General features: G+C 42.2%; 1 protein-coding gene across 1 annotated transcript in view; it reads right to left on the bottom strand.

Moving 5' to 3' along the window:
- The window catches only part of OTOGL (otogelin like), a 200,570-nt gene that overhangs the window by 153,495 nt on the left and 19,882 nt on the right, over positions 1–27,193 (bottom strand). The window contains exons 9-13 of the mRNA XM_075856786.1: positions 18,731–18,858; positions 16,504–16,610; positions 14,439–14,545; positions 9,308–9,433; positions 1,685–1,793 (exon numbers count right to left, since the gene is read on the bottom strand). Of these exons, the coding sequence (XP_075712901.1) occupies positions 1,685–1,793; positions 9,308–9,433; positions 14,439–14,545; positions 16,504–16,610; positions 18,731–18,858 (577 nt within the window). The remainder of the gene's footprint in view (positions 1–1,684; positions 1,794–9,307; positions 9,434–14,438; positions 14,546–16,503; positions 16,611–18,730; positions 18,859–27,193) is intronic.

Genomic DNA, 27,193 nt, shown 5'->3' with positions numbered 1-27,193 from the left:
TATTGTGCAAACGTAGGAAAACATAAAACCTTTACATATTTGGTATCCCCGTAATCGAGTCGACCCGCAAAATAAAGGTAACATGTTATTTACGCCGCATAGTGAGCGGCGTAAATTTATTATGCAAAAAACAATGCTGGAATAACTGTTTATTTTCAATTCTCTCCTAAAATAAAGTTAATAAGAGTTCATATATTATATGCATCCAAAAATGGTGCAGTTGTAAAACACAACTCGTCACACAAAAAAGAAGCTCCTATACGGGTATGTCGACGGAATAAAAAAAAAGTTATGACTCTCAGAATGCGACAGTGAAAAAACAAAAAATAATCCTTGTTCATTAAGGCCAAAAAAAGGCATAGTCATTAAGGGGTTAATTCAAGGGGGATTTACAAAAATATTGCTTTAACCATTTAGCATTTACAGCCATTTTTACATAGTACCTCCATTTTCACAGGCTTAAAAGAAATGATAAATGTAAGGATTATTTTGAATACTTGCTACAAATCCTTAGTAGTCAATGAGTGACTGAAGTCTGGAACCCATGGACATCACTTAATGATGCGTTTCCTGCCTTGAGATGCTTTGCCAGGCCATTACCGCAGCCGCCTTCAGTTTGTTTGTTGGTCTTTCTGCCTTTAGTTTTCTCTTCAGTAATTGAAACGCATGCTCGATCGGGTTGAAGCCAGGTTCTATTGTAGAATATTCCATTTCTTTGCCTTAAGTAGCTCTTGGGTAGCTTGCGCTGTATGTTTGAGGGTCATTCTCCATGTATATTGTGAAGCGCCATCCTTTCAGTTTTGTGGCATTTGACTGAATTTTGTCAGAAAGTCTCGCACTATACACCTCAGAATTCTTCCTGCTACTTCTATCTGCAGTCACATCTTCAATAAGCAAATGGAGGGACTATGTAAAAAAAAATGGCTTTACTTCCTAAACAGTTAATGCTATATCTTTTGTTAATTAAAACTGAAAGTCTACACTAAAGCTACATTCAGACGAGCGTGTCCGATTTGTACGCATAAAAAACGCAGCATTTTTCCTACATTTCTTGTCCGTGTGCGTTGCGTATTGGCATCAGTTTGTTTTGCGTGTGGAATTCGTTTATCACATCCGTGCAAGCACTTCATTTTTTTTTTTTACATTTATTTCTCTGCTTTTCTATGTATTTGATGTGTGAAACACGGACAGCACACAGATGTCGTCCATATGCTGTCTGTGGTTTTCACGCACCCATAGACTTCAATGGGCGACTAGGTTCATGAAAACGCACCAATATAGGACATGAAGTGAGTTTCACACAACCAACACTCGCTGCGTGAAAACTTATGTCTGAATAGCCCCATTGAAATCAATGGGCCAGTGTGATGTCCGCTATTTCAACACACAGCACACAGAGGAGTATTATGCTCATCTGAATGAGCCCTTAAATTGTTTTTACTATCCAAATACTTCTAAACCTGACTGCAAGAACCAATTTATGTGTAAGTTCATATCTGTTTGATGACATATTAATAGGTAAACTGGTTTGATTTGACATTGGTGTGTGTGCGAATGCGTGCATGTGCATGTGTGTGTTGTGAGTAATTACAATCTGTGTCTGTATACAGTGTTGCAAAATATGTCGATGATATATAGGATAAAATAAATAAATACATGTAATAATGTTGTTAGAAATAATTACCACATGCTGCATTCCTGTTCTATTTTAGAACCTGCTGGGTAGGCTGACCCATGGTAAATACAAGGGCAGCTAGTAACAGAAACACAGGAGCCGTTGTTCAGGATAAGTCCTAATTCAGAAAAAAAATGAAGAATAGCCATTAAAACAGCATCGTCATACACACGAGTGTATGTTAAACAATTGGAATATTTTTACTAAATTGCTACACCATTGCATTCCAGAAAGACTCAAAATAACCCACTAACATTATACTGAAATAATTAAGTTGTGCCTATATCAGACCCTACACATCAACTACATCTTCAGGAAACCCCTTTCGCCCTGTTCTGCTTGTGCCGTTCAATGATTTTATATGAGAGATGTTAAAATATCCCGATACGCAATTTTAAGCTCTTTTTATGGCGGTCACCGCATCGGCCTCAAATAGTGAATGGCCAGCCTAATATATAGGTCTAATACTGATGGCATCCACACATGCAAAATATAGTTAAGCAGGTTGAGTTTTTCAATCATTTGAGGCAATAATAGGCTCTATGTTATAGACACTTCTTCAGGAACTTCGTCACCTGAAGGTGGTCAGCTTGAGCTGAAAGTCACTTATCAGACAGCCTAAAACACTGGTTAGTTGTCCACTCATTCCGAAAACTTTTGAGAAGTAATAAACCATTGCAATGTTACTGAAGGCTAATGACCGCTATTTAGCCATTAACCAGTTCAGGACCGGGCTATTTTGCGCCTTCAGGACCAGACACCGTTTAGCCATTTTTAGCACGTGTTAGTTAAATGGCTATAACGTTTTTATTTGTTGGGCTAACGACGTGATTTTTGCGATGTTTTTTCCGTAGACAATGCAGGTTTCATTTTTTATCGTTTTTATACACACCTTTTTTGCTATTTTAGAATTTTTATTCATAAAGTTTGAAAATAATAGTAAATAAATAAGCTTTTTTACGTTTCAGCTATTTTTTTTTGGGTAATAACATAGTTTTACCCTAAAATAGACCTTTTATTTGTGATCGTCATTGTCTACCGTAAATGTTAATATATTACATGTCTATATTAGGGTAATTGGGTCAGCGCTAGCGTTACAACAATGATTGGCGGGGGGAACGTTTTTTTTGGGGGGTGGGTATTTTATGTGTATTTATTATTTAATTTACTTTTGCACTTTACTTTATTATTTTTTTATTACTATGGTCTGTCCCTCAAAGGTCAAAAAAGACCTTTGGGGAACTTTATATATTTGTTTTCTTTCTTTTACACCATCTTTTCCACATTAACAGGGGAAATCAGCCCTCTCATAGTGACGATTGTCACTAATAGGGCTGTGCTGGGTCTTGTAAGACCCAGCAGCAGCCTGCCACTAACGGCACCCGGCGATCATGTGACCTGTCACATGATCACCGGGAGGAATAGAGACAGCGCCGCCGCTGCTGTCTCTATTCCTATACACAGCGTTCATTGAACGCTGTGTAAAAAGACATCGGAGAAGACAGAAGCAATGAAAGCTGCTTCTATCCTCTCCTCAGGGTCCCCGGCAGTCACTGACAGCCGGAGACCCGACATTCAGCTGCCCGATCGCGCGGGCAGCAAGTTAAAACCCGAGCCGTAAAAAGTCTATGGCTCGGGTTTTAAGGACCCTGACCGCAGGCCGTAAATATACAGCCAGCGGTCGGGAACCAGTTAAGCTATTAAGGCATTGCATATAACCATTGGCATATTCTAAAATTTAATACAGTGGAAATGTTTAAATGTTGTACAGAGGGCAATGAAGGAGATCATGTATTTATTGTAAAACTGAAACATTTGCAGGAAACAAAGTTCCACTTTGAATCCTGTTTTATACAGCACAGCCTACACCCCAAGTAGGTTGAGGCTGGGTTCACACGACCTATTTTCAGACGTAAACGAGTCGTATTATGCCTCGTTTTACGTCTGAAAATAGGGCTACAATACGTCGGCAAACATCTGCCCATTCATTTGAATGGGTTTGCCGACGTACTGTGCAGACGACCTGTCATTTACGCGTCGTCGTTTGACAGCTGTCAAACGACGACGCGTAAAATGACTGCCTCGGCAAAGAAGTGCAGGACACTTCTTTGCAACGTAATTTGAGCCGTTCTTCATTGAAGTCAATGAAGAGCAGCTCAAGATTTACAAGCGTCAAAGACGCCTCGCATAATGCGAGGAGGAGCTTTTACGTCTGAAACGACGCAGCTGTTTTCTCCTGAAAACAGTCTGTCTTTTCAGACGTAAAAGGAAGCTAGCGTGTGCACATACCCTTAGAGATGCTAATATGTGACAATCTCTATGGGAACAGTTTATTTTGCATTCTTATTGGTTGTCATTACCGATTCTCCACCACTAAGTATATGGGACCAGGGCTCCTAGGTGTGTAGAGAATCTATCTAAGAGGTAAAATATATTGTTCATTGACCATTTAAAACTGGTGACTGTAATGATATAAAAGTGTCGAGTAAATTGATGCTTAGAAGTGTGTATATATAAAAACTACATACATTGCTGTAGTTGTTAATTAAAGGGGGTTGTTAATTAACCCCTTCGGAATGCTTTTACCTATCCAAGCGATTCTAAGAATGTTTTCTCATGACACATTGGTCTTTATGTTACTGGTCGATACATACAAATTTGCTCGATACATTCAGTATTTAATTGTGAAAAACACCCACATTTTGTGAAAAATTGCAAAAATGTGCACTTTTCTAAATTTAAATGTATCTGCTTTTAAGACAGGCAATTATGCCACACAAAATAGTTGCTAATTAACATCCCCCATATGTCTACTTTAAATTGGCATAATTTTTTTGAAGATCCTTTTATATTTCTAGGACGTTACAAGGCTTAGAACTTTAGCTGCAATTTCTCACATTTTCAAGAAAATTTCAAAACGCAATTTTTTCAGGGGCCAGTTCAGTTCTGAAGTGGCTTTGAAGGCCTTATACACTAGAAACCCCCAAAAAGTCATCACATTTTAAAAACTGCACACCTCAAAGTATTCAAAACAGCATTTAGAAAGTTTCGTAACCCTTTAGACATGACACAGGAATTAAAGCAATGTAGAGGTGAAATTTACAAATTACATTTTTTTTTTGCAGAAATTCATGTTTTATTCATTTTGATTGTAACACAAAAGATTTTACAAGAGAAACGCAACTGAATATTTATTGTCCAGATTCTGCCGTTTTTAGAAATATCCCACATGTGGCCCTAGTGTGCTTAAGGACTGAAGAAGAGGCCTCAGAATCAAAGGAGCACCTAGTTAATTTTGGGGCCTCCTTTTTATGAGAATATATTTTAGGCACCATGTCGGGTTTGAAGAGGTCTTGTGGTGGCAAAACAGTGGAAACCCCCCACAAGTGGCCCCATTTTGGAAACTACACCCCTTGAGGAAATTATCTATGGGTATAGTGAGCGTTTTGAGCCCACAGGTATTTTGCAGAAATTATTGGAAGTGGGCCATGAAAATGAAAATCTAAATTTTTTCAAAGAAAATGTAGGTTTAGCAATTTCTCCCGAGTAAAACAATACCCCACATGTGGTCATAGACGGCTGTTTGGACACATGGGAGGGGTTAGAATGAAAAGAGCGCCATTTGGCTTTTGAAGCTCAAATTTAGCAGGAATGGTTTGCGGAGGCCATGTAGCATTTGCAAAGCTCCTAAGTGACCAAAACCGTGAAAACGCCCAAAAAGTGGCTCCATTTAGGAAACTACACCCCTTGAGGAATTCATCTAGTGGTGTAGTGAACATTTTGACCCCTCAGGTATATCATAGATATTAATAGGATTTGGCAGTGAAAATAAAAAAAAATCCTTTTTCTTCAATAAGACATAGCTTTAGCTCCAATTTTTTATTTTCTCAACAAGTAAAGGAAAAAAAGAACCCCAACATTTGTAAAGCAATTTCTCCCGAGTACGGCAATACCCCATTTGTGGTTGTCAACTGCTGTTTGGGCACACAGTAGGGCTGAGAAGGGAAGGAGCGCCATTTGGTTTTTGGAGTGCAGATTTTGCTGGATTGGTTTTCGGGTCGCTATGTCGCATTTGCAAAGCCCCTGTGCGACCAAAACAGTGGAAACCCCTCAGAAGTGACCCCATTTTGGAAACTACACCTTTCAAGGTATTCACCTAGTGGTGTAGTGAGCATGTTAACCCCACAGGTGTTTTTTTGCATAGATATGCCAATATGTGGTGCCCAGCTTGTGCCACAATAATAAGACGGCTTTCTAATTATTATGCTGTATTTTGCCGATTAGAATCACCCTACATGTGGCCCTAATCTTTTGCCTAGACATTCGGGATACATGCGACTTTTTCATCACTTTTTTTATCCTATTTTTTGGGAGGCAAGGTGACCAAATACCAGCAATTTTGGCATAGTTTTTTACAAGTTTTTTTTTTTACGTCGTTCACCATGCGTTCACCATGGGCCAGTACCATTCCGACAATACCAAATTTATAGCACTTTTTTTATGTTTTACAACTTTTTGCACAATAAAATTACTTTTGTAAAAAGAATGTATTTTTTCTGTCACCATGTTTTAAGAACCAGAACTTTTTCATTTTTTCATTGGCAGAACTGTATGAGGGCATGTTTATTGCGAGACGAGCTATAGTTTTTATAGGTACCATTTTTGGATACATGTGACTTTTAGATCATTTTTTATTCCAATTTTTGTAGAGCAAATTGACCAAAAACATGAAATTCTGGCATTGTTTTTTACGTTTTTTTTCCATGACGTTCACCGCGTGGGATAAATAACATAATATTTTTATAGTTCAGGCTGTTACGGACGTGGCGATATCAAATATGTGTGGTTTATTTTTTTTTTCAATAATAAAGGACTTGATAAGAGGAAAAGGGCGATTGTGTTTTATTTTATTACTTGAAACTTTTATTACTCTTTTTTTTACACTTTTCTTTAGTCCCAATAGGGGACTTGAAGGTCCAACTGTCAGATTCTTTTTCTAATACATTGCACTACCTATGTAGTGCAATGTAGTAGATCTGTCAGTCATTCACTGACAGCAAGCCAAATACAGGTGGATGTCAGCTGCAACATACAGCGAACATCCACCACTAATGATGCAGGTTCAGCTCCTGAGCTGGCGCTAACTTATCAGCAGCTACGGAAGCCTTTCAGGCCTCGCCTCCGGGCGGGGCCTGAAAGTCTTCCGTACTAGGCATACCGGGAGGCCAGTGTTAGGCCTCCGGTTGCCTTTGCAGCCACCAACTTCATGGCCGGGGTGTCGATGACCTGAAATGCAGCGATCGCTTTTGACCGCTGCATTTAAGGGGTTAATGGTGGGGATCGGAGCAAACTTCTGTCCTCGCCATTACCCCAGGGTGTCAGTTATAACATGCAGCCAACACCCGGGGATGGTTGCACCAACTCAGCTACTGAGCCGGTGTCCACCATTTGTCGTATGGTTACGGCAAAATGCGGGAAGCACTGACTTTCCATGACGTATAATAATAATCTTAATTTATATAGCGCCAACATATTACACAGCACTTTACAATTTAGAGGGAACATAAACAGACAATATCTGACATTACATAGTGACAAAGCTAATTTATAATTCAAACAAGAGGATTGAGGACACTGCTCGCAAGAGCTTACAATCTATGAGGAAATAAGGGAGACTGTTTGTTCAGTACAATATCCATACGACAAATGTCGGGAAGGGGTTAAAGGGGATGTGTTCAGCAAATTAATGTTTTTTTTTGTATAATTAAAAGTTCTACAATTTTCCAATATTCTTTCTGTATTAATTCCTTAGGGTTTTCAAGATCTCTGCTTGTTAGGCTTCGTTCACATCTGTGCCAGGGTCCCGTTCCGACGTTCCGTCTGAGCTTTCCGTCGGAATGGGACCCTGACTGACACAAACGGAAACCGAAGGTTTCCATCACCATTGATTTCAATGGTGACGGATCCGATGCAAATGTTTTTCATTTGTCTCAGTTGTGCAAGGGTTCCGTCGTTTTGACAATAGCGTAATCGACCTTTGGTTTCCGTTTGTGTCAGTCAGGGTCCCGTTCCAACGGAAAGCTACGACGGAACGTCAGAATGGGACCCTGGCGCAGATGTGAACGAAGCCTTATTCAGTAAGAAATAATATACAATAGTGGTAGGACTTGACCCGTAGTCTAAAAAGTAACCTTTATCGGATTAATTTATAACGATACAAAAAAATAAACACCCTGGTGTGAAAGTGTTTAAAATACAATTCTGACCAGTGTTAGGGTATGTTCACACGGCCTATTTACGGACGTAATTCGGGCGTTTTTGCCGAATTACGTCCGAAAATAGCGCCTCAATAGCGCTGACAAACATCTGCCCATTGAAAGCAATGGGCAGACGTTTGTCTGTTCACACGAGGCGTAATTTACGCGCCGCTGTCAAATGACGGCGCGTAAATAGACGCCCGCGTCAAAGAAGTGACCTGTCACTTCTTTGGCCGTAATTGGAGCCGTTATTCATTGACTCCAATGAATAGCAGCGCCAATTACGCCCGTAATTGACGCGGCGTTCAAGCGCCTGCACATGCCGTTACGGCTGAAATTACGGGGATGTTTTCAGGCTGAAACATCCCCGTAATTTCAGCCGTAACGGACGCCCTCGTGTGAACATACCCTTAGAGTCTCAGGACTGTATCGTTTGAAATAAATACAATAAAGGTTAGTTTTTAGACTGAGGCTGGGTTCACACGACCTATTTTCAGACGTAAACAAGGCGTATTATGCCTCGATTTACGCCTGAAAATACGGCTCCAATACGTCGGCAAACATCTGCCCATTCATTTCAATGGGTTTGCCGACGTACTGTGCCGACTACCTGTAATTTACGCGTCGTCGTTTGACAGCTGTCAAAAGACGACACGTAAAATTACAGCCTCGTCAAAAGAAGTGCAGAACACTTCTTGGGACGTTTTTGGAGCCGTTTTCTCATAGACTCTATTGAAAACAGCTCCAAAAACGGCCGATAAAAACGGAGCAAAAACTCCGCAAAAACGGCGCCAAAAACGCAGCGAAAAACGTGAGTTGCTCAAAAAACGTCTGAAAATCAGGTGCTGTTTTCCCTTGAAAACAGCTCCGTATTTTCAGACGTTTTTGGCTCAGCGTGTGAACATACCCTGAGGGTCACGTCCTGCCACTATTGTATATTATCTAGCCCAGCAGGGAAATCAGTTAAGTGAACACTACTACAATCACTTAATAAGTACAATTATTCAGTTGGAACATTCATTGTCTACTTCCAGTGGATAAAATTCTGTCCATGGTCATGTGATGGACACACAGGTGCTGGGATCGTTACAGTATGTGTATCAGAGCTGTCTCTTCTAATAATTCCAGCACCTGTGTGTCCATCACATGATCATGAACATAATATTATGAACTGGAAGTAAACAATGAATGTTCCTACTGAATTAAAACAAGCAGAGATCTAGATAACCGTGAGGAATTAATGCAGAAAGAATATTGTAAAATTGTATAACTTTTATTTGTACAAAAAAATTACATTCGTTTTCTGAAACCAGACAACCCTTTTAATCAGAATTGTTTACTATGCTGTAATCTCTCATTTTATTTTGGTTCTTACCATCTGGACAGTAACATCCATCTAGGCAATGCAGATTGCTTCCCAGACATTCCATTTCATAAGTACAAGTTGGCGGACAGCAGCTTATACAGTCTCGGTGAACAAAATTGTTCTCACATTTTTCAGCTGAAATATAACATTAATGGCATTAAAAATTTTCAATGTTTTAAGTTTGTTACCCAGATTACAGCACATTATGTTCCTTTCCACTATTATCCATACATTTACTGCTATCCGCACACAGCTCACACAGTGTATTTGTATAGAATCATTCTAGCACATTATGCACCCACTTCTATAAATGGTTTTAACAGTGTACCTACTGTACTGTTTTGTTTTTTTTAGTGAGTCCAAAATTCTGTGCTGATTAATTTCAAAATTTGTCTTTATAGGTAGTATTGAAGACAGATTTATACAACTTTATTGAACTAAACGTAGAGACCCTGTAACGTCCGTGGTCGCAGACCGCAGACTCTTATCATCCTGCAGATGTCTTCCTCCCCAGAGATGCCAGCACATGCGGCCGTCCTGTCCTGCAGTGACCACTAGGGTGCCCTCTCTAGTTCATTCCTGGCCTTAATGGGCCAGAGCACACACATGTTTTAGATTGACTGATTGCTCCCATGACCACCCTGGACTATAAGAAGGGCCCTGCCCCTTCCTTCATTGCCTGAGCTTTGTTGTGTTTACCCGTGTTAGTCTTTGCAAATGGTCCCTTAGTGTTTTCCAGTTCCCAGTGTTCCCATTCCTGCTACCAGTATCCTGTATCCCGTGCTACCTTGTCCCTGTGCCGTAGAGAGTTGGAGTCATGTTGTGTCGTATACTACGCTTGCTGTATTTCACCGCGCCTGGTGTCTGCCTGCTGCCAAAGTCCCATCCGAGTCTTCCATCGATACTGTCTGTATTGCCACAGGTACCCTTATTCGAACTATTGACTTTGCCTTGGTATCCTATTTGGCCAGCTGCTGTCCTGCTATGGCGGTACGGCCCAGTGGGTCCACACACCCATCGTGACAGATCCCAGTAGGTGGGAGAAGGATTAAGGCTCTGTTAAGGCTATTTTTCTGGTAAAATGACAGGCACCATCACGGAACCGGACGGACCCAGTTATAAATCGAAAGGGGTCCATCATGTGCAGTTGGTGTTTGTCGTATGACGGACACCGTCAATTTAGTTGTTCTGCTCCTATGACAGGGGAAAACAATGGAATTGATATGTGAACAGAGCCTTAGTGTTACATTGGAACTTGTTCCAGTTTTTTTGTTAACAGGATGAAAAAAATCCAACAGAAAAAATTTAAGTATTATGTCTCATAGGAAACAATTATAACCAACCACTGAAAATAATTCCTACATCTGGCTAATATTAAAGAACATAACAATAATCTCTTCCTGATGAGTTTATAAAATTTCAGAGAGGGTAGGGTTTATTCATTTTTGAGCAAACAGCCTTAGAAAAGATAGGAACTGAATACTGATATTTTATCCTCCGAAGCTGAATATTCTGATGCAGATCACAAAATTTGGACACGCATCTTAAGTCTCGCCCATTTTCCCTAACCCTAATCTCCTTTCCCACTAAAAAAAAAACCTTGTCAGATGAGTTTCAAAGTGTATATAATAGACTCTATAAACATGGGGGACAGCATGTGCACCAATCCTTTTTGCTCAATTTAAGCCAGAATTCTGGAGCATTTTTATTAGTAAATCTGCCCCATTCCTATTTAATATAGAGATGAATTGCTTCCTTTTTAATAGGAAGGTCTTCCACCAGCTATGGGGAACTGCAATGGGGAGCCCCTGTGCCCCACTTATGCGAATCTACTCCTGGGCTGGTGTGAAAGAAACCATGTCTTTACTGACAGTTCAGAAATTTATACTGATTAGATCTTGCTATGGGCCAGATACATTAATGACATTTATATCATGTGTCAGAGTGACAAAGACTCCTTTGTGACAATACTTAATTAAATCCAATAAGTTTAAGTTTCACATGGCAGATACAAGACTCTTCCCTCCTATTTCTTGATGTCCTGATTACTAAAGATCCTGATGGATCAATTAAGATGCAAGTTTACAAAAAAAACAACTGTGACCAATAGCCTCCTCAGATGGGAGAGCTGTCACCCAAACCCTATTCTAAGAGAGATATCAAGGGGGCAGTATCTCTGACTGAGAAGCGATTGGTCCCAACTAAGTACCTTCAAATACCAGGCCTCTGACCTGCGACATAAATTCTTAAGACGAGGTTACCCTAAAACTGTACTTAAGGATTCTTACAAACATGAACTGCGTAGCAATCACTCCTCTTTATTGATAACTAAAGGTCCCTCAAACTCACCAGCTGTAAGACCAAATCTTTGGATGATTGACCGTTTTGATAATGGCTCCACTGAGGTGAGAAAAAATCTTACAGAATATTGGAATCTCCTCTTACTAGATAATGATCGTGAGCTATTTCCATCATGCCCAGCTATTACCATCAGGAAGGGGAGGAGTATTAAAGATTGGCTAGGCAGGAGCCAGTATCTAGCACCAAAACCAGCTGGATCCTGGCTTGATAGAATAATCTACAGGATGCTTCCACTGCGGCAGGTGCAGAGCCTGTAGTTATTTTAGTGTGGTTGAGAATTTCAGTAGTGCAACTACTGGTCAGTCCTACACACTATGAGATTTCTTTAACTGCAAGTCTGTGGTTGTCATCTATAAGGCTAGTTGTTTCTGCTACAAAGGCTATATAGGTAAAACACGGAGGGAACTTAGTTGAAGAGTGAGGGACCCCATTGGCGATACTGTTAATGAAATAATTATTGTTAATGAAAGAAATATTGTTAATGGACACGACTCCTGTCTCGAGATATATTACAGCGGTTTATGATAGTAAATGGCAAGTTCTCTGCCTTTGTGGGATGGAATTAGTGCGCCCCTCTCCTAGGGGTAGTAATTGGGTTTGTATTATTCTTCAAAGAGAAGCAAAGTGGATTTTCCAGATCGAATCCACTTTTCCTAATGACCTTAATGCCCTTACCTATACAAACTTTATTTAGGCGTTTCCAATCTAAGGTTCTCCAGTTTGGTCTTGATAACCAATCTTGCTACATTCCGTCTCTTTGCATAATGCTTATGATTCAGCCATCAAAACACCATCTTTTGTTTGTTTGTTTTTTTAAATACAAAGCCTTGAGAAAGATCCCAGTAAGCAGGATCGAAACATTGCCTGGGGAGTGATTAAACATACTTCATTTTTTTTATCCACAACCTTGGAGTGCTGCCTCATTCTTTTTTTGTTTTCTGTCTATCTGAGGGATCGTAGCCTGAGCCTAGAAGGAATTGCGCCCACTGCTGGAGCTGTACTGCTTTCTTTCTTTTTTCTATATAACATATAGAACTATACTATATATATTAACTATACTAACATATATATATTGTCACCTAGGTGGGGGCTTTTTGACCATACTAATTTTTTTGTGTTATATGATCACTGTCCATATTTATGTGAAGAATGACCAAAGAAAGGTATGGACAGCACAGCAAATCAAAACCTCCAGGGCATACGGATGCAAGCCTCCAGGGATCTGACTTGTAAATCCCCAATGATATACAAATGTGAAGAGAAAGCGGCAGCACTCCAAAGGTCAAAATATAAGAAGTTTATTCACCCATCAGTGAAAAAGGTGCAACGTTTCAGCTGCTCAATGCAGTGCTGCCTCTTTCTCTTCACATAGGTGAAGAATGAGTTACCATATATTTGACTTCTGCTCTTTTCACCTCTGACACATACTCGCCCTTAGGTGATAGTTTTGTGGTCAGTTTTGACCCCTAGATTATGACTAATGGAGGATAGTCTGCTGGACTTTAAACTTCAGTTTTACAAAATAAGTAAGACTTATTTTACCATCACGGTGCTGGATCATTCTTGCTTGCATGGAATCTCTATTGACATCATTGATGTTACACTAAATCATTTACAATTCACTTTTTGATACCACAGTCATGCTTTATTAGGTACTAAGGGACAGGGCAGGGATATTCTGTCAGGGACAGACTTCAAGCATTTCCCCAATCTCCGGCCATTTATGTGGGGACCGGATCATCTAGACTCATGTAATGGGAATAGTGCTATCAAGCTTGATTGATCCATAAAGCTGTGTGGTGTTAGCGGCTATTATAAACATCCATGTATCTAATGGTGAGTAACGTTGGTTACGTTCAGTCAAACACTGATTTTTATTCATATGATCCAGTTTACAATTGCTATTTTTTTTCTATACTATTCAATGTGGTTATTGAATTACATAATTTTAGTAGTAATTATTTTCAGTGATTGATAAAAAAAAAATCCAGTGATTCGTTTTTAAATCACACATGTTTATTACAATATTGTTATATTTGTTATGACTAAAAAGATAATGAATGGTGTGACCCATAGGTGCCTGTGAGGTAACTGTAATATAAGGTAAGTACAAGGTAAATTGCTCACCTGTATTCAAATATTACAATAGTATAAAGTGTAGAAGATAAAAGCTGAAGCACCAATGATGGATACAAAGTGAAATGAATAATATTCATGTCATTTAAATACAGAACATTTATTTGGGAGTCCACCTAAAAAGATAAAAATGGTACGGTGCTCCATAGCTGTATAGATGAAAGAAAGATTGGTGTCATAGGGTCTTTCCCCAAACTGCTCACCTTTTAGGTTTGTGCAGCACGGTGATCCGTTAAGTAAACGGGTCTGTACGCAAAGTACATCCATTGGGGTAGATTAGATCAAATAAATACAAAGATACCAGGTTGTATTAGCGCTGCAGGACATATATCAATATTGAGATAAAAAAATAACATGTATTTCTTAAAAACACTACGCGTTTCGGCACCAACGGGCACATTCCCTATGTCTTCATCAGGTCTGTACGAAGAATACAAAACAATAATAGCTAAAAAAATGTGGAATGGGGAGTAAAAGGTCAGAAAGGGTTACAGTATTGTCATAGTGACTACAGTCATGCGTAGTGTTTTTAATAAATACTTTCTATGCTTTTAATATTAATATAGATCCTTCCTTATATTTTTTTTTTCTACTTATAAAACCTTCATAAAAGTTGTTACTGTGAATATAACAAGGCACTTACTGCAAGCAGGGAAGTCATCTCGCCAATCTCGTATAGGAAAGCCGGAATGAGAACAGGCTCTCGCATACTCCATTACAGCACGACAATAGGTTTCTTCATCATCTTGTCTATGGAAACATGTGTATTAAAGTCAGCTAATATTGGAAATGCAGAAAAAGATAAATTATAATAATCATAGCTGTACTCACATGTACCAATAGAGAATTGATTATTGTATCATTTATTTTTTGGTATCCATTGCAGGGTTTATCGATGTAACCCTAAGATATATTGTAGAATTACCGGGGTTCTTTAGTACTGCTGCTTCCCGTAGTGTAGTGGAAGTGAACCATTGTATTTCCATTAAACACATCATATGGTGATAGGTATGTACTTACATAGAGAATAATGATGTGGAAGTGCCACTGTATTCCCTATGCTGGTACAGGCATATCTAAATATGATATATCCAGGGCCACAATCAAAAATATCTGTGCCATAAACGAAAAAAAATAGTAAGGACCCCTAAACACTGTATTAATTCCATCAATCGCCATCTTGTACCCTATTGAATACATTTTAATATGGCCCATGAGAAAGGCTGAAATGCTACTTTTTCAAGCACATGACCTACTGATCTTGAAATGAAAGGAATAATATGATATTTATGCAGCCTCTCATGCCTTTATCATATATTTATTGGGTCTGTGGGAGAAGTGAAGTTCATTTTATAATTTAAACTTTGTAGCTCCATAAACTGGTAGGTAGTAGGTGGTAGGTGGAGAGGGGGGAGTTGGCAGCATACAGGTGAGTTTGGCGTCTTAAATGCCTTGGCACCTGTACTGCCCTGATTGCGGCCCAGGACCTAGTCAACGGAGATCCAATGGTTTACAAAAACCATGTGCGATCGAGGTCAAAGGCAAACCAGCAGAAGCCTTAGCTAGGGCTTCACCTAAACTTTTTAGTAAGATGTTTTTATATAGTTATCAAAACCTTAACGGCTATGTAAACCTTTGAACACAATGTAATCAGTGTTTAATACAACTTTTTAATAGGTTTCAACTTCTATGTATCCTGTATACATAGAAACTGTATCTTGCGCTGAAACCCGAATTCGTCAGGTCAGCGGGACTGACGGCTTTGGTGACAGAGAGTCCAGCTGTTATCGATTACATCTAAGCTCATAACTTAGATAAGTTCATAACTCAGGATACATAGAAGCTGTATCTGAAAAAGTAAAACATTTTTTTTAATAAAAAACAATTCAAAAGTTGCATTAAACACCATGATACATTGTTTTGTTTTTTTTTAAAAAGTGTTCAAATGTTTACACAGCCGTTAAGGCTAGGGCTACATGGCAACTTGGGCGTGTAGCCAGAGATTGCTGTGTCCCCCTGCCTGCATCCTGGGTAATGAAAGAGAAATTTCAGGACAGAATTTTACTTAGCATTGAAGTCTATGATGCAATTTTGCATCCAAATTTGCAAAATATATAGAAAACACTGCAGAAAGTATTTCTTCAACGTAAAAATTCTGCGCAGAAATTTAAAACCGTATGGCCCTGTTCACACAGTACAGATTTTCTGCAGTGTTTGCATGTATATTTTAAATCAAAACTAGGAATGGAACCTAAACAGAAAATATGTAAAAAGGAAGGCCAGATAGGTCGGTTCTCCTGGATCCAATTATGGTTTTGGCTTAAAAAACTGCATGAAAATTCTGTACTGTGAACAAGGCTTATTTGACGCACCACTAAATCTGCAACAAAATAATTTTTTTACCCATGGTAATACATAATGCACAGTTGATTTTTCCGTCTGGTTCCGCACACAAAGATTTTAATGGCATTTTTCATGCACTTTTTTTTTGTTAAAATGTTAAGTTAAATGTTAGTTAAAAGTCTATAGTGAAATATGAAAATGTCCACATACACAGCAACGTCTGGAAAAAACCGCTTGTGCGAAATGTCACAAAATGAAAAAAAACTAAAAACCTGGAAAAAACAGCATAAAAGACTGATAAAATTTTTTACATGCGTTTTAAAGAACTAAAGTAAAACCTTGTGTGATGAGGGCCTAACACTTACATGCAAAGATCGTTCATGCAGCTGGCGATGTAAGAATATGGGTCAATAGTCTCATGGCAGCTCACAAAAGGGAACTGTAACAGCACTTGACACTTGAGAAACATTGCCTGTGTTCAAATAATACAAGGTCAACATATACTGCTAAACCTCTCACAATACTACCTGGCAGTGTGAAATGCTATTATCTAGTTAATAATGCGGCACAGATAAAACACATCTACGGTATTCAGAAAAGAAAACACAGCAGATAACACACAACAATATTTTTATAAAATACACAAAAATGGATCCATTTATGTAAGTTAAGGGGGTTTTCCCATAATCATTATTTATCACCAATCCAAAGGATACGTGAGAAATATCTGATCAATGGGGGCCAGACCCCCACCGATCACGAGAACGGGCTTACCTTGCCGTTCCTCTAAACTCCATAAGAATGGAGCAGAAGTGTGCGTGCTTGGCTACCACTCCATTAATTTCTTTGGAGCTGCCGAGCGTTATCTTCAGACAGTTGACTAGCACTAAATGTGTGTACGTCTGTAGTCTGTTGCTATGGAGCTTCTCACAGAATTCCAATGTCATATGGCAAATCTCAGCAAAATGAAAGATTTTTCTTTAATATACAGCATAGCTATTAGTTCCTATTCAGACGAGAAATGTTCATGTCCAAGAGCTGTCCCGGTGTAGAACTGGCAGCACATGGAGTCAAAGTCAATGGGCTCATTCACATGTCCGATTTTCCACACTGACTATCGCAGCATGCACTAGTGTGCTCCGATTCTTGCGTTAGACTCAATGGGTCAGTGAAAAAATGTGACTGCACGCTGACGCTATCTGAGTGCAGTCCGTTTTTCACTGATGGATTGGTAGAAGTTAGTTTTCTTTCACAGACGCGAAAAACTGATGATCACTGATGCTACACCGACGTTAAAAACTGACACACGGAACGTACTCTGAAACAATACTCATTCAACTGTGATTTAAAATCGTCAGTTTTTCTCTTAAAAAACACTGAGGTTTTTTACAACGCTCATCTGAATAAGCCTAAGGGTATGTTCACACGCCCTATTTACGGACGTAATTCGAGCGATTTACGCCTCGAATTACGTCTGAAAATACGGCTCCAAACTGCCGGCACATATCTGGCCATTGAAATCAATGGGGTTACGATGTTCTGTGCACACAGGCTTTTTTTTTACGCGCCGCTGTCAAAATATTGCGCGTAAAAAGACGCCCGCGTCAAAGAAGTGCATGTCACTTCTTGAGACGTAATTGGAGCCGTTTTTCTTTGACTCTATTGAAAAACAGCTCCAATTACGTCCGTAATTGACGCCACAAAAAACGCAAGTACGAGCAATTACGTCTGAAATTCAGGAGCTGTTTTCGCCTGAAAACAGCTCCGTAATTTCAGGTGTATTGGACGCTGCCGTGTGAACATACTCTTAGGTGAACTCGCGCATAGTGTAATTGCAATGTAAAAATATACGCTGCAGAGAACTTGACAATGTATGCCAAAGTGAAAAATATTCCGCAATGCAAGAACTAGAGAAATCTGTGTGCGTTGCAGAATATTTTTCCCATAGGCATACATTGTTGTTTTCCGCAGCGTATTTTTATATTGTACGTGGCGCCACGTGTGTGGGCTCCCTGAGGGTATGTGCACACACACTAATTACGTCCGTAATTGACGGACGTATTTCGGCCGCAAGTCCCGGACCGAACACAGTGCAGGGAGCCGGGCTCCTAGCATCATACTTATGTACGACGCTAGGAGTCCCTTCCTTGCTGCAGGACAACTGTCCCGTACTGTAAACATGATTATACTACGGGACAGTTGTCCTGCAGCAAGGCAGGGACTCCTAGCGTCGTACATAAGTATGCTGCTAGGAGCCCGGCTCCCTGCACTGTGTTCGGTCCGGGACTTGCGGCCGAAATACGTCCGTCAATTACGGACGTAATTAGTGTGTGTGCACATACCCTTATAGTCTTAGCATAATTAGCAGATTTTACTAATTACCACACAGGGTCTCCCATATTAAAAGAACATCAGCCTATCCAATATGTTTAATTTTTATAGCTCGTTAACACTTACCTGTCCATAGCAACAAAATAGATCAACCTTCTTTTCTCTAATGCAGGTTATAAAATGAAGGCTGAACTGATTGGATGCTGGGAGTAAGACAATTACTTTAATACAGGAATCCATTATTTTCCGGTGAAAACCTACCTCGTGGACTGACTCCTGGGAACAAGGATTTGGGTATTCAGAGACTGTGGGTACACAAATTGGTTCATCTGGAATTTGGATATACCAGCTGTTTGCAAACAAAGCTATGTCTTCTGTAGTTTCTTCTGCTGTTATAGACAATGCAAGTAATACTGATAATTTACATACATAGACAACACATATTAACATTATGTATTAGCAGCAGGCAAATATTTGATAATAATAATAATAACAACAAAAATCAATTAGAGTTTAAATAAATAAATTTATATTGTGGAGGAAAAGAAACAAAAAGAGCAAAAAAATAACACACATATATAGATCAGTATAATATTCATGAGTAAAGTATGAGTAGAAACGACCCATGATGCATGCCATAATTTGCTAAATGAATAGCGACATTTTGTTGCCTCATCCACCATCTTTTTAAAAAAATGTGTGGGGTCTAGCATAAAAAAGCAGGGGTCAACTGCAACCCGACAAATTTATTATTATTTATGCCAGAAACTGGCATGAATTAAAACGGAAATCCAAACGAGCTGGTAGCTAGTATAGCTTTCCCCTTTCTTGCATACGGACGACTAGAGATGCGCATCATTTATTAAGAAGCGTGCGCCACATAATAAATTAGGCACATCTTACTCCAGCACTGTTTAGGCTAAAAATGGCGTATGAAACAATGATAATATTAATATCAGAAACTGACCTACTGTTTAAATAAAATTTGATGTTAAATATATACTTTTTAAAATGTTTATTGGTGGTTTTTAATAATTTCCCATGTCAATACATATTAAAAAAGACATGACATTTTCATTGCCGTTCATTAGGAATAGAATACATTCCCCTTAATAGTGATCGCTTGCATATATAGGATTCTCCACCCCAGCAGTATGGCTACTTTTGCATTGCAGTGCCCATTTGACGTATGCGCCGGCATATCTTAAATGTATCCAGAGACCCCTTTTTACCCGACATCGATTTTCCTTTTTTCTGCAGTAAGGAATAGCGCAGCAAACTGTTCTAATCCATATAGAGGCATCCAGTAAAAACATATACGGCACAGTATACTTTTTTTAAGATGGCTAGACAGTGGCATTTGTCTGAGGTATGCGTTGTATAATCCTCTAGACGTATTCCTCAACGGGGACTGCAGAACGCAGTGTGAAAAGAGCCTAAACTGTTGCAAATAATGGATAAGAACTCGATTTCAGCAACCTGTATAAGCACAGTCCAGCCTTGTGCAAAACAAAATCCAAGGCTTATATTAAGATACGGGGCAGATTTACTATTCAAATTGAGACAGAATTCTGGCGTACATGCTCCTAGCCACATTTATTTACTTTTTTAGGCCTTGTTTAAGACAAGGGGGCGTTGTCTATGGGAAAGGGGGGTGGCTTAAAATGAGACGCCGTGCTACAAAAATGTGTCAAAATTTAGGTGCAAAAAACTGCCGTAATCTAAGCAAACTAATAGTAGTTATGACAAAGAGAAAAGTGTCTAAAATGTCTATCTAAATGCGCCCAATTTAATATATAGTGTGCACCACTTTGTATTTTCTGTCTAAAACATAGAAATTATAAGTAAATTTGCCCCATTGGACTGTGTAAGGTACACTGTCCCTTACTTATTATACCCAATATATGTAGCTATAGTAAATATTACATTTCAAAGGAAACGTATTATTAATTATGTAATATTCTAAATTGAAGTACACTTTTTGAGTGATTATCTTCAGAAATCCTTCATAAATTATTCCTACATACATAAAATATATCCAACTAAATAATATTTATAGACTTAAAGGGATTGTCCCATCAGTATAGCCCATTTCTATATGCATATTTGGGCATATAGATATCATAGAGGGGGTTCCCCTGCTTAAGATCCACCTATATGAGTCAGAATGGAGAGCTGCTAACAAGCAACGGCTCTCGTTCAGGTGGACTTTGCTGTACATGTATTACATGGATGGGCATTTATCTAAATGATCGTCATCGATAACCGATGTCACCTACAATTGATGCAAGGTAAACATCAAGCCTTCCCATGGCAAAATAAAATGTTTTTCCGAGGTCTCAGCTTAAATTTTTAGGAGGTTGCGTCCAGGTAAGTCTTCTGACCAGGCTAGTAGAACTCTATTCACTGATTTTCAACTGTAATTATTTATTAAGAAGGCCTAGGACCAGAGGCTTCCAACCTGTGGCTCTCAAGCTGTAACTGGCAGCGCAGGCTGGGAATTGTAGTTTCACAAAAGCTGGAGAGCCACAGGTTGGAGATCACTTCCTTAAATAATGTAACGTGCCCAGAAGATAACACCAGAGTGTTTTACTCTTATGTTAATAAGCACTATGAGTACCAGATTTACATGTCAGGTGCCAGTTGCCAGAAAATGACTGATAAACTTAATGAGGACCTGTCACTAGATCATATAAGTTAAATCGGTTGGCTGACCTGAATATCGCTGTCTCCCTGATTCCAGTGCTCTTTTTATTTTCCTGGGCCACCCTGTTTCACAGATATGGCCCATTGTTGTGTTGACTCCCTATATATTCATTTGCTGTACTTATCCAACAGGGCGTGAACTACCCTCAGTCTGCCTTATGCTGATTGGTTAGCATCAGAGGCAGGGAAGCTAGCTCCTCCCTGTTACCTAACTACAGTAAATTGGCATATAGGGAGCAGACACAACAGGGGGGGCAGAAAAAAAACAAAAGAGCGCTGGAATCAGGGAGAAAGAACTATTCAGGTCAGTAGACCTGTTCAACTTATATGACCTAGTGACAGGTCCTCTTTAAACAGTAAGTGGAAAGATGCATCATAATTCTCGGAGCAGAGGAAAATCTGATTCATACAAAGTTCTATAATAAGGAAATATTAATTAAATTCTTCTTTCAAAACAACATTAGAAGCAAGAAATTTCATTATTATTCACAAAATGTCTGATGCTTTAGGTCCCTCATATAAACAGGGCCCTAACCACAACCACACAACTTAACCCGTTAGTGACCGGCCCATAGTCTTTTTACGTTGGTCACTAACAGGCCTTATTCCGATGCCATAGACTTTTTACGTCGCGGCATCGGAATAAGTAAACAGAGAAAGGAGAAGTCAAATCTCCCTGCTCTCAGCTACCAGAGGCAGCTGAGGGCTGGGAGCGTTGTTAGGTAAGACTAAACGTGGACACCACAACACTACTCAGTTCTTTTCTAATCAACGGTTTACTGAAAAATCACAATTTCAAACAGGCCAAATAGAAACAATGCAGTATTCAAATCAAGTCTCTCAGTAGCTGGGGCCCTCGCCCTCGTGGGAGTCCCACTCGCCCTTGGGTGGCTGCGCCTGGCGCTCACTGACCCGGCCCGGCGGGTCTCAAGAAGGAATGGGCCGTCTCCGCGGATCACTGTGGTGCTACCACTCACACTGCGGAATCCCCAAAGGTGGAAGCTATGCCCCTCGCCCTTTGGCTACGGCGTGAGTCCGGCGGATATATTACCGCGTGCGCCTCCGCGGGTCAGAGTGAGAGCTACTCACTACCACGCGGCATACCACCCTTACCTCCGATTTCTGCTCCTCTGTTGATGAAGATGACGTCTTTTCCCTTGTGTCTCCTGACACCGCTGAGCTGTGGTGAATGTCCAGCTAGTCCTCTTTTAGGAACGTTGAGCCAAGGATACTTCTCCTACAAATGGCGGCAGCCTGGTCACTGTGCTCTCTCTCTGTCACACTGCAAGTCCTCTTTTCTTGTCCCCACTCCGCTCTGCATCCTCTCTCCTGCCCCAGTCTCCTCCCTGTTTTCCTCCTCCTTCCTCTTCCTGAGGTCCTGCCAATTTCCCCTTCCCTCTCTCTTCATCTGTGCTTTTGTTCCTCCCTTTTTCTGTCCTAATGGCCTGTCTGTTTTCTCACTCCTGCTGTGTTCCACTGCCCCCCAGTGGTCATTGTTAACTTTACGGTTTCTACACATTGTTTCTAAGACATATGTCTAACCTTTGCTGCAAGCGGCCTGACGTCACACAAACAGGGGAAAACACGAGGCCCAGAAGGGGCTGAGAGCACAAATGGACACCTAAGGCTCGTGGAGATGGTGGGAGGCGAGGGGGCTGCGACCCCTATCATGTCATGAGGGTGCAGGAGGCTGGTACCCCCATTACACATCTCCCTTGAGGAAATAGTGCAGTCCCCGGCACTACAGTCAAAATCCCTGTAACGGGACGGTAAGGTCCCTCTGTTCTCCCGACGGGGGTAACGTACCGTCCCTTCTTCTTGGTCCCTTTCACCTGTTGTTGAGGATGGGACATCTGCGACCGGGACCACTACCCACCATTCGCCACTAGGTTCAGCGGGGGTAGTGTCAGGTGCCGTAGCCGGTGTCAGCTCCCTCATCTGCTCAGCTGGAAACGAACAGGGTCTCAGCAAGTTTCGGTGTAGTTTCCGTACCCTGCCGTTTCCGTCTTCTCGCTGTACTTCGTACACTGAGAGTTGTGGACTCGCTCTTCGGATAACGACATAGGGCACTCGCTCCCAACGTGGTGCCAACTTACTGGCTCGTTGTGCTTGTTTGTTGCGGACCAATACCCTGTCCCCAGGGTGGAATGGTTCTATGGCCTGGCTGGGTCCGGCCGTTATCGAGGGTTGTTCATGTCTCCTTGCTGCTTGTACTCGATCTCGAGCTCGCTGAATCCTGCGCTGGTGCTCCACTATCCACTGAGACGGGGTTCGCCCACTATTTTCTTCAGGTTGCTCCATGAGTAAGGCTATTGGTAGGCGTCCCATTCGGCCAAACATGAGCTGATAAGGAGTGTATCCAGTAGTACTGTGTATGGTATTATTATATGCCCATACTACGTCTTCCACATAATTAGGCCACCGCTCTTGGTGATCGTCGCCCAAAGTTCTCAGCATCCCCAACAGAGTCCGGTTAAAGCGTTCACACGCCCCGTTGCCCTGAGGGTGATAGGGTGTCGTTCGCGACTTCCGTATGCCGTGTAGCACACACAGCTCTTGAATCAGCTGTGATTCGAAGTTTGGACCCTGGTCAGTTAACAGTCTCTGTGGACACCCATAGGGCCGTATAACGTGAGTCCATATTAGTTTGGCTGTGGTGGGTGCTGTCTGGTCCCTGGTGGGGATGACGATCGCATATTTGGAGAAATGATCTACACACACCAATGCGTATTTGTGTCCGGAGGTCACTTCATGGACGGTAAGGAAATCCATTGTTAACAGTTCAAAGGGTTCCCCCGTGTGTATGGCCTGCGGCACGGTAGTCTGCACTGGTCCTTTGTGGATAGCACAGTTGGCGCATGTCCTGCATATCCGCTCCACCGTCTCACTCAGTTGTGGGCTGTAGAAATAACCTCGGACCAGGGCCTCCGTTTTCACAGCGCAGAAGTGTCCTCCGACCTCATGTAGGGTCCGGCAGACTGACTCTACTTCTTTGATCGGCAACACCAATTGCCACACGACTCGTTGCTCTTTCGCCATCCAGAGCCGGCGGTAAATGACTCCACCTCGAAGGAGCAGCCGCTCCTGTTGTCTTGCAATTTGGCATCCCCTTCGTGTCAGCTGAGCACGTTCGGACCCTGTCGGCCGCCGTCTGGCCAGAAGCCACCCATGTAAATGTTTTAGGTCCTTATCAGACCTCTGTTTCTCCTGCCACTCTAGACGACTGTACAGTTCACCCACTTCGGGCCCTCCATTCCTGACCTCCAGTTGCGTCACCCTGCTTGCCACCCGCAGTGGCGGGATCTCCACCTCTTCCACTTCTTCATCCTGATCCCCGACAGGGTTCGTTGTCGGGTTCCGGGACAAGGCATCCGCATTGCCGTTGTTGCGCCCAGGCTTATAGCGAATTATATAATCAAACCGGGCGAGGCGTGCCACCCAGCGCTGCTCTAGTGCACCCAGTTTGGCGGTGTGTAGATAAGCAAGCGGGTTATTGTCAGTATAGATCTCTATCCGGCTTCCCGTCAAGTACTCTGCAAATCTTTCCGTAACGGCCCAGACTACAGCTAGGAGTTCAAGGCGAAAGGAACTGTAATTCAGGGGGTTCCGCTCGGCGGGCCTCAGACTCCGGCTACCGTACGCAATCACCCTTTCCACTCCATCTCTCTTCTGTGACAGCACCGCTCCCAAACCGTGCAGGCTAGCATCAGTATAGAGTTGGAACGGCTGTGAATAGTCCGCGAATGCCAAGATGGGCGCAGTCGTTAATCGCTCCTTTAACTGTTGGAAGGCCTGTTCCTGAGTCGGGCCCCATCGGTTGGCCACCGATGTACTCTGTTTCCCCCGCCGTTCTGCCGGCTGCCCCCGTAACAGTTCGTGGAGTGGACCGGCAATCTTGGCAAAATCTTGGATGTATCGCCGGTAGTATCCTACCAGCCCCAGGAAGGCTCTCACTTCGGTAGATGTGCTGGGTGGTGGCCAGTCCATGACGGCTTGAATCTTGCTAGGATCAGGTGCCACTCCCTCTGGGCTGACTACATGTCCCAAGTAGTTGATCTTCTGTCTCGCAATCCGACATTTAGTCGGTTTTAGTTTCAGCCCGAACCTCGTCAAACGGCTCAGTACGGCCTCCAGGTGACCCAGGTGCTCTGGAAAGGTGCTGGAGTACACTACGATGTCATCTAGGTAAATCATGATGGACTCGAAGTTCATGTCTCCTAGGCAGTGTTCCATCAACCGTTGAAATGTACTTGGGGCGTTATTCAACCCGAATGGCATCCGGTTACACTCAAATAGCCCCATTGGTGTGATGAATGCCGTCTTCTCTTTGTCTTCCTCTCGAACGGGAACTTGCCAGTACCCACTGGCTAGATCGAGGGTAGTGAAATACTGAGCCTGACGGAGTGCTGTGAGTGACTCTTCCACTCTCGGGAGGGGATAAGCGTCCCTATGTGTGCATGCGTTCAGTCGGCGATAATCGATACAGAATCGTAGGGTGCCATCCTTCTTCCGCACTAGCACAATTGGCGCAGCCCACGGGCTTGTACTTTCCCGGATCACTTGGCCCTCCAACATCTTCTGGATTAGGTCTTTGACCTCCTGGTACAATGCAGGTGGTATGCTTCTGTATCTTTCCCGCACTGGGACTGCACCCCTAGTGTGAATGGCGTGTTCTATAGCGTCGGTACAGCCATAGTCTTCCTCGTGAGAAGCAAAAGCAGTCAAGTAGCGTTGTAGGAGCGCCCGTAGTGCTTGTTCAGACTCCGGGTCGGGGGCCACCCCCTGCAATTTTAGTTGTTGCCACAGCCAGGTCAGTGTCCCTCCAGCCTCCTCTGTCTCCTCGGGCTCTGGCTCGTTGGACTGCCCGTGGGGTTCCGACTCAGTTACATCTTGAGGTCGTATAACATGTACTGCCGCTAGAGCTGTGGCGGGAGGGATGACAGTCACCACATCATCCAGATTCATCAGCCGAACGGTGGCGCAGCCCCGCGCTATTCGGCACACGGTCCTTCCCACCATCCAGTTGGAGGCTGGAGAGGCGTCGCTAAGTGGTTCTACTATCACAGTAGCATTCCTCAACCGTAGATGTGTCTTCACCTCCAATGGTAGCGTTAACTCTTGTCTAGGGGGCAGTTGAAGGGGTTTTCCTCGGGGTGACCTAATAGTACCCACTTGTCCTTCCTCTTGGGCTACTCTTTCTTTTTGTCGGCAGATTCTCTGTAACTGTTGAAGAGACTGTTGCACTCGGGTGTTCCCGCCGACTCTTTCCCAGTAGACGGTTCCCATCTCCCGCAACAGGAGTCCGTCTAACTCTCGTAGTATATTCATGCCGATGATTACGGGAACACCCGGCCGGGCATAGTTAGGCACGACCAACACGGCCTGTCTAGGGATTGATTTTCCGAACAGCTCCATATCTAACCAGGTCATTCCAACCACTGGGATGGGGAGGTTGTTGGCAGCTGTCAAGGTGAGCCAAGGGTTCTCCAACTCATCAGACCCCGCAAAGTGTCTCTCATACACTTCCTTTGCCATCGTCGTAACTTCAGAGCCCGTGTCTAACAAGCAACTCACGTCTATCCCCTTTATCCGGGCCTGTAAGATGGGCGATCTGCCTGCGATACGGTGATATTGATCATTCGGGCCGATGGAATTGGAGGTCCCCGCCGCTTGGCCCTCAGCCGCGGGTGATTCTAGTTTAAAGGTGGCCGTTCCATCCTAGGGGCCTGACAGTCTCTTGCCAGGTGTCCTGGTCGGCCACATTCCCAACACCGGCGAATTTCGGCCGGATCAAATCTTCTCTGCCGAGGACGGTCCTCCCGGGTAGAACTTGCCGCCTTCAGCTGGTTGATCTCTTCTCTCATCTCCCTCATGGACTCCCTCACATCCCTGGCAAAGTCTCGGAGGAAAGCACTCTCTGGTGTGGGGTCCATTTTCGGAGGTGGTCCGCTTTTGGTAGAGTTGTGTACACTAACGTGAGCACCATCCTCTCCCTCGCGCTGCCACTCTATGGCCTCT

Source organism: Rhinoderma darwinii, chromosome 3 (assembly GCF_050947455.1).
Source record: "Rhinoderma darwinii isolate aRhiDar2 chromosome 3, aRhiDar2.hap1, whole genome shotgun sequence".
Taxonomy (NCBI): Eukaryota; Metazoa; Chordata; class Amphibia; order Anura; family Rhinodermatidae; genus Rhinoderma; species Rhinoderma darwinii.
The sequence above is the reverse complement of the archived record's forward strand: the minus strand, read 5'-3'. Positions and strand labels throughout refer to the sequence as shown.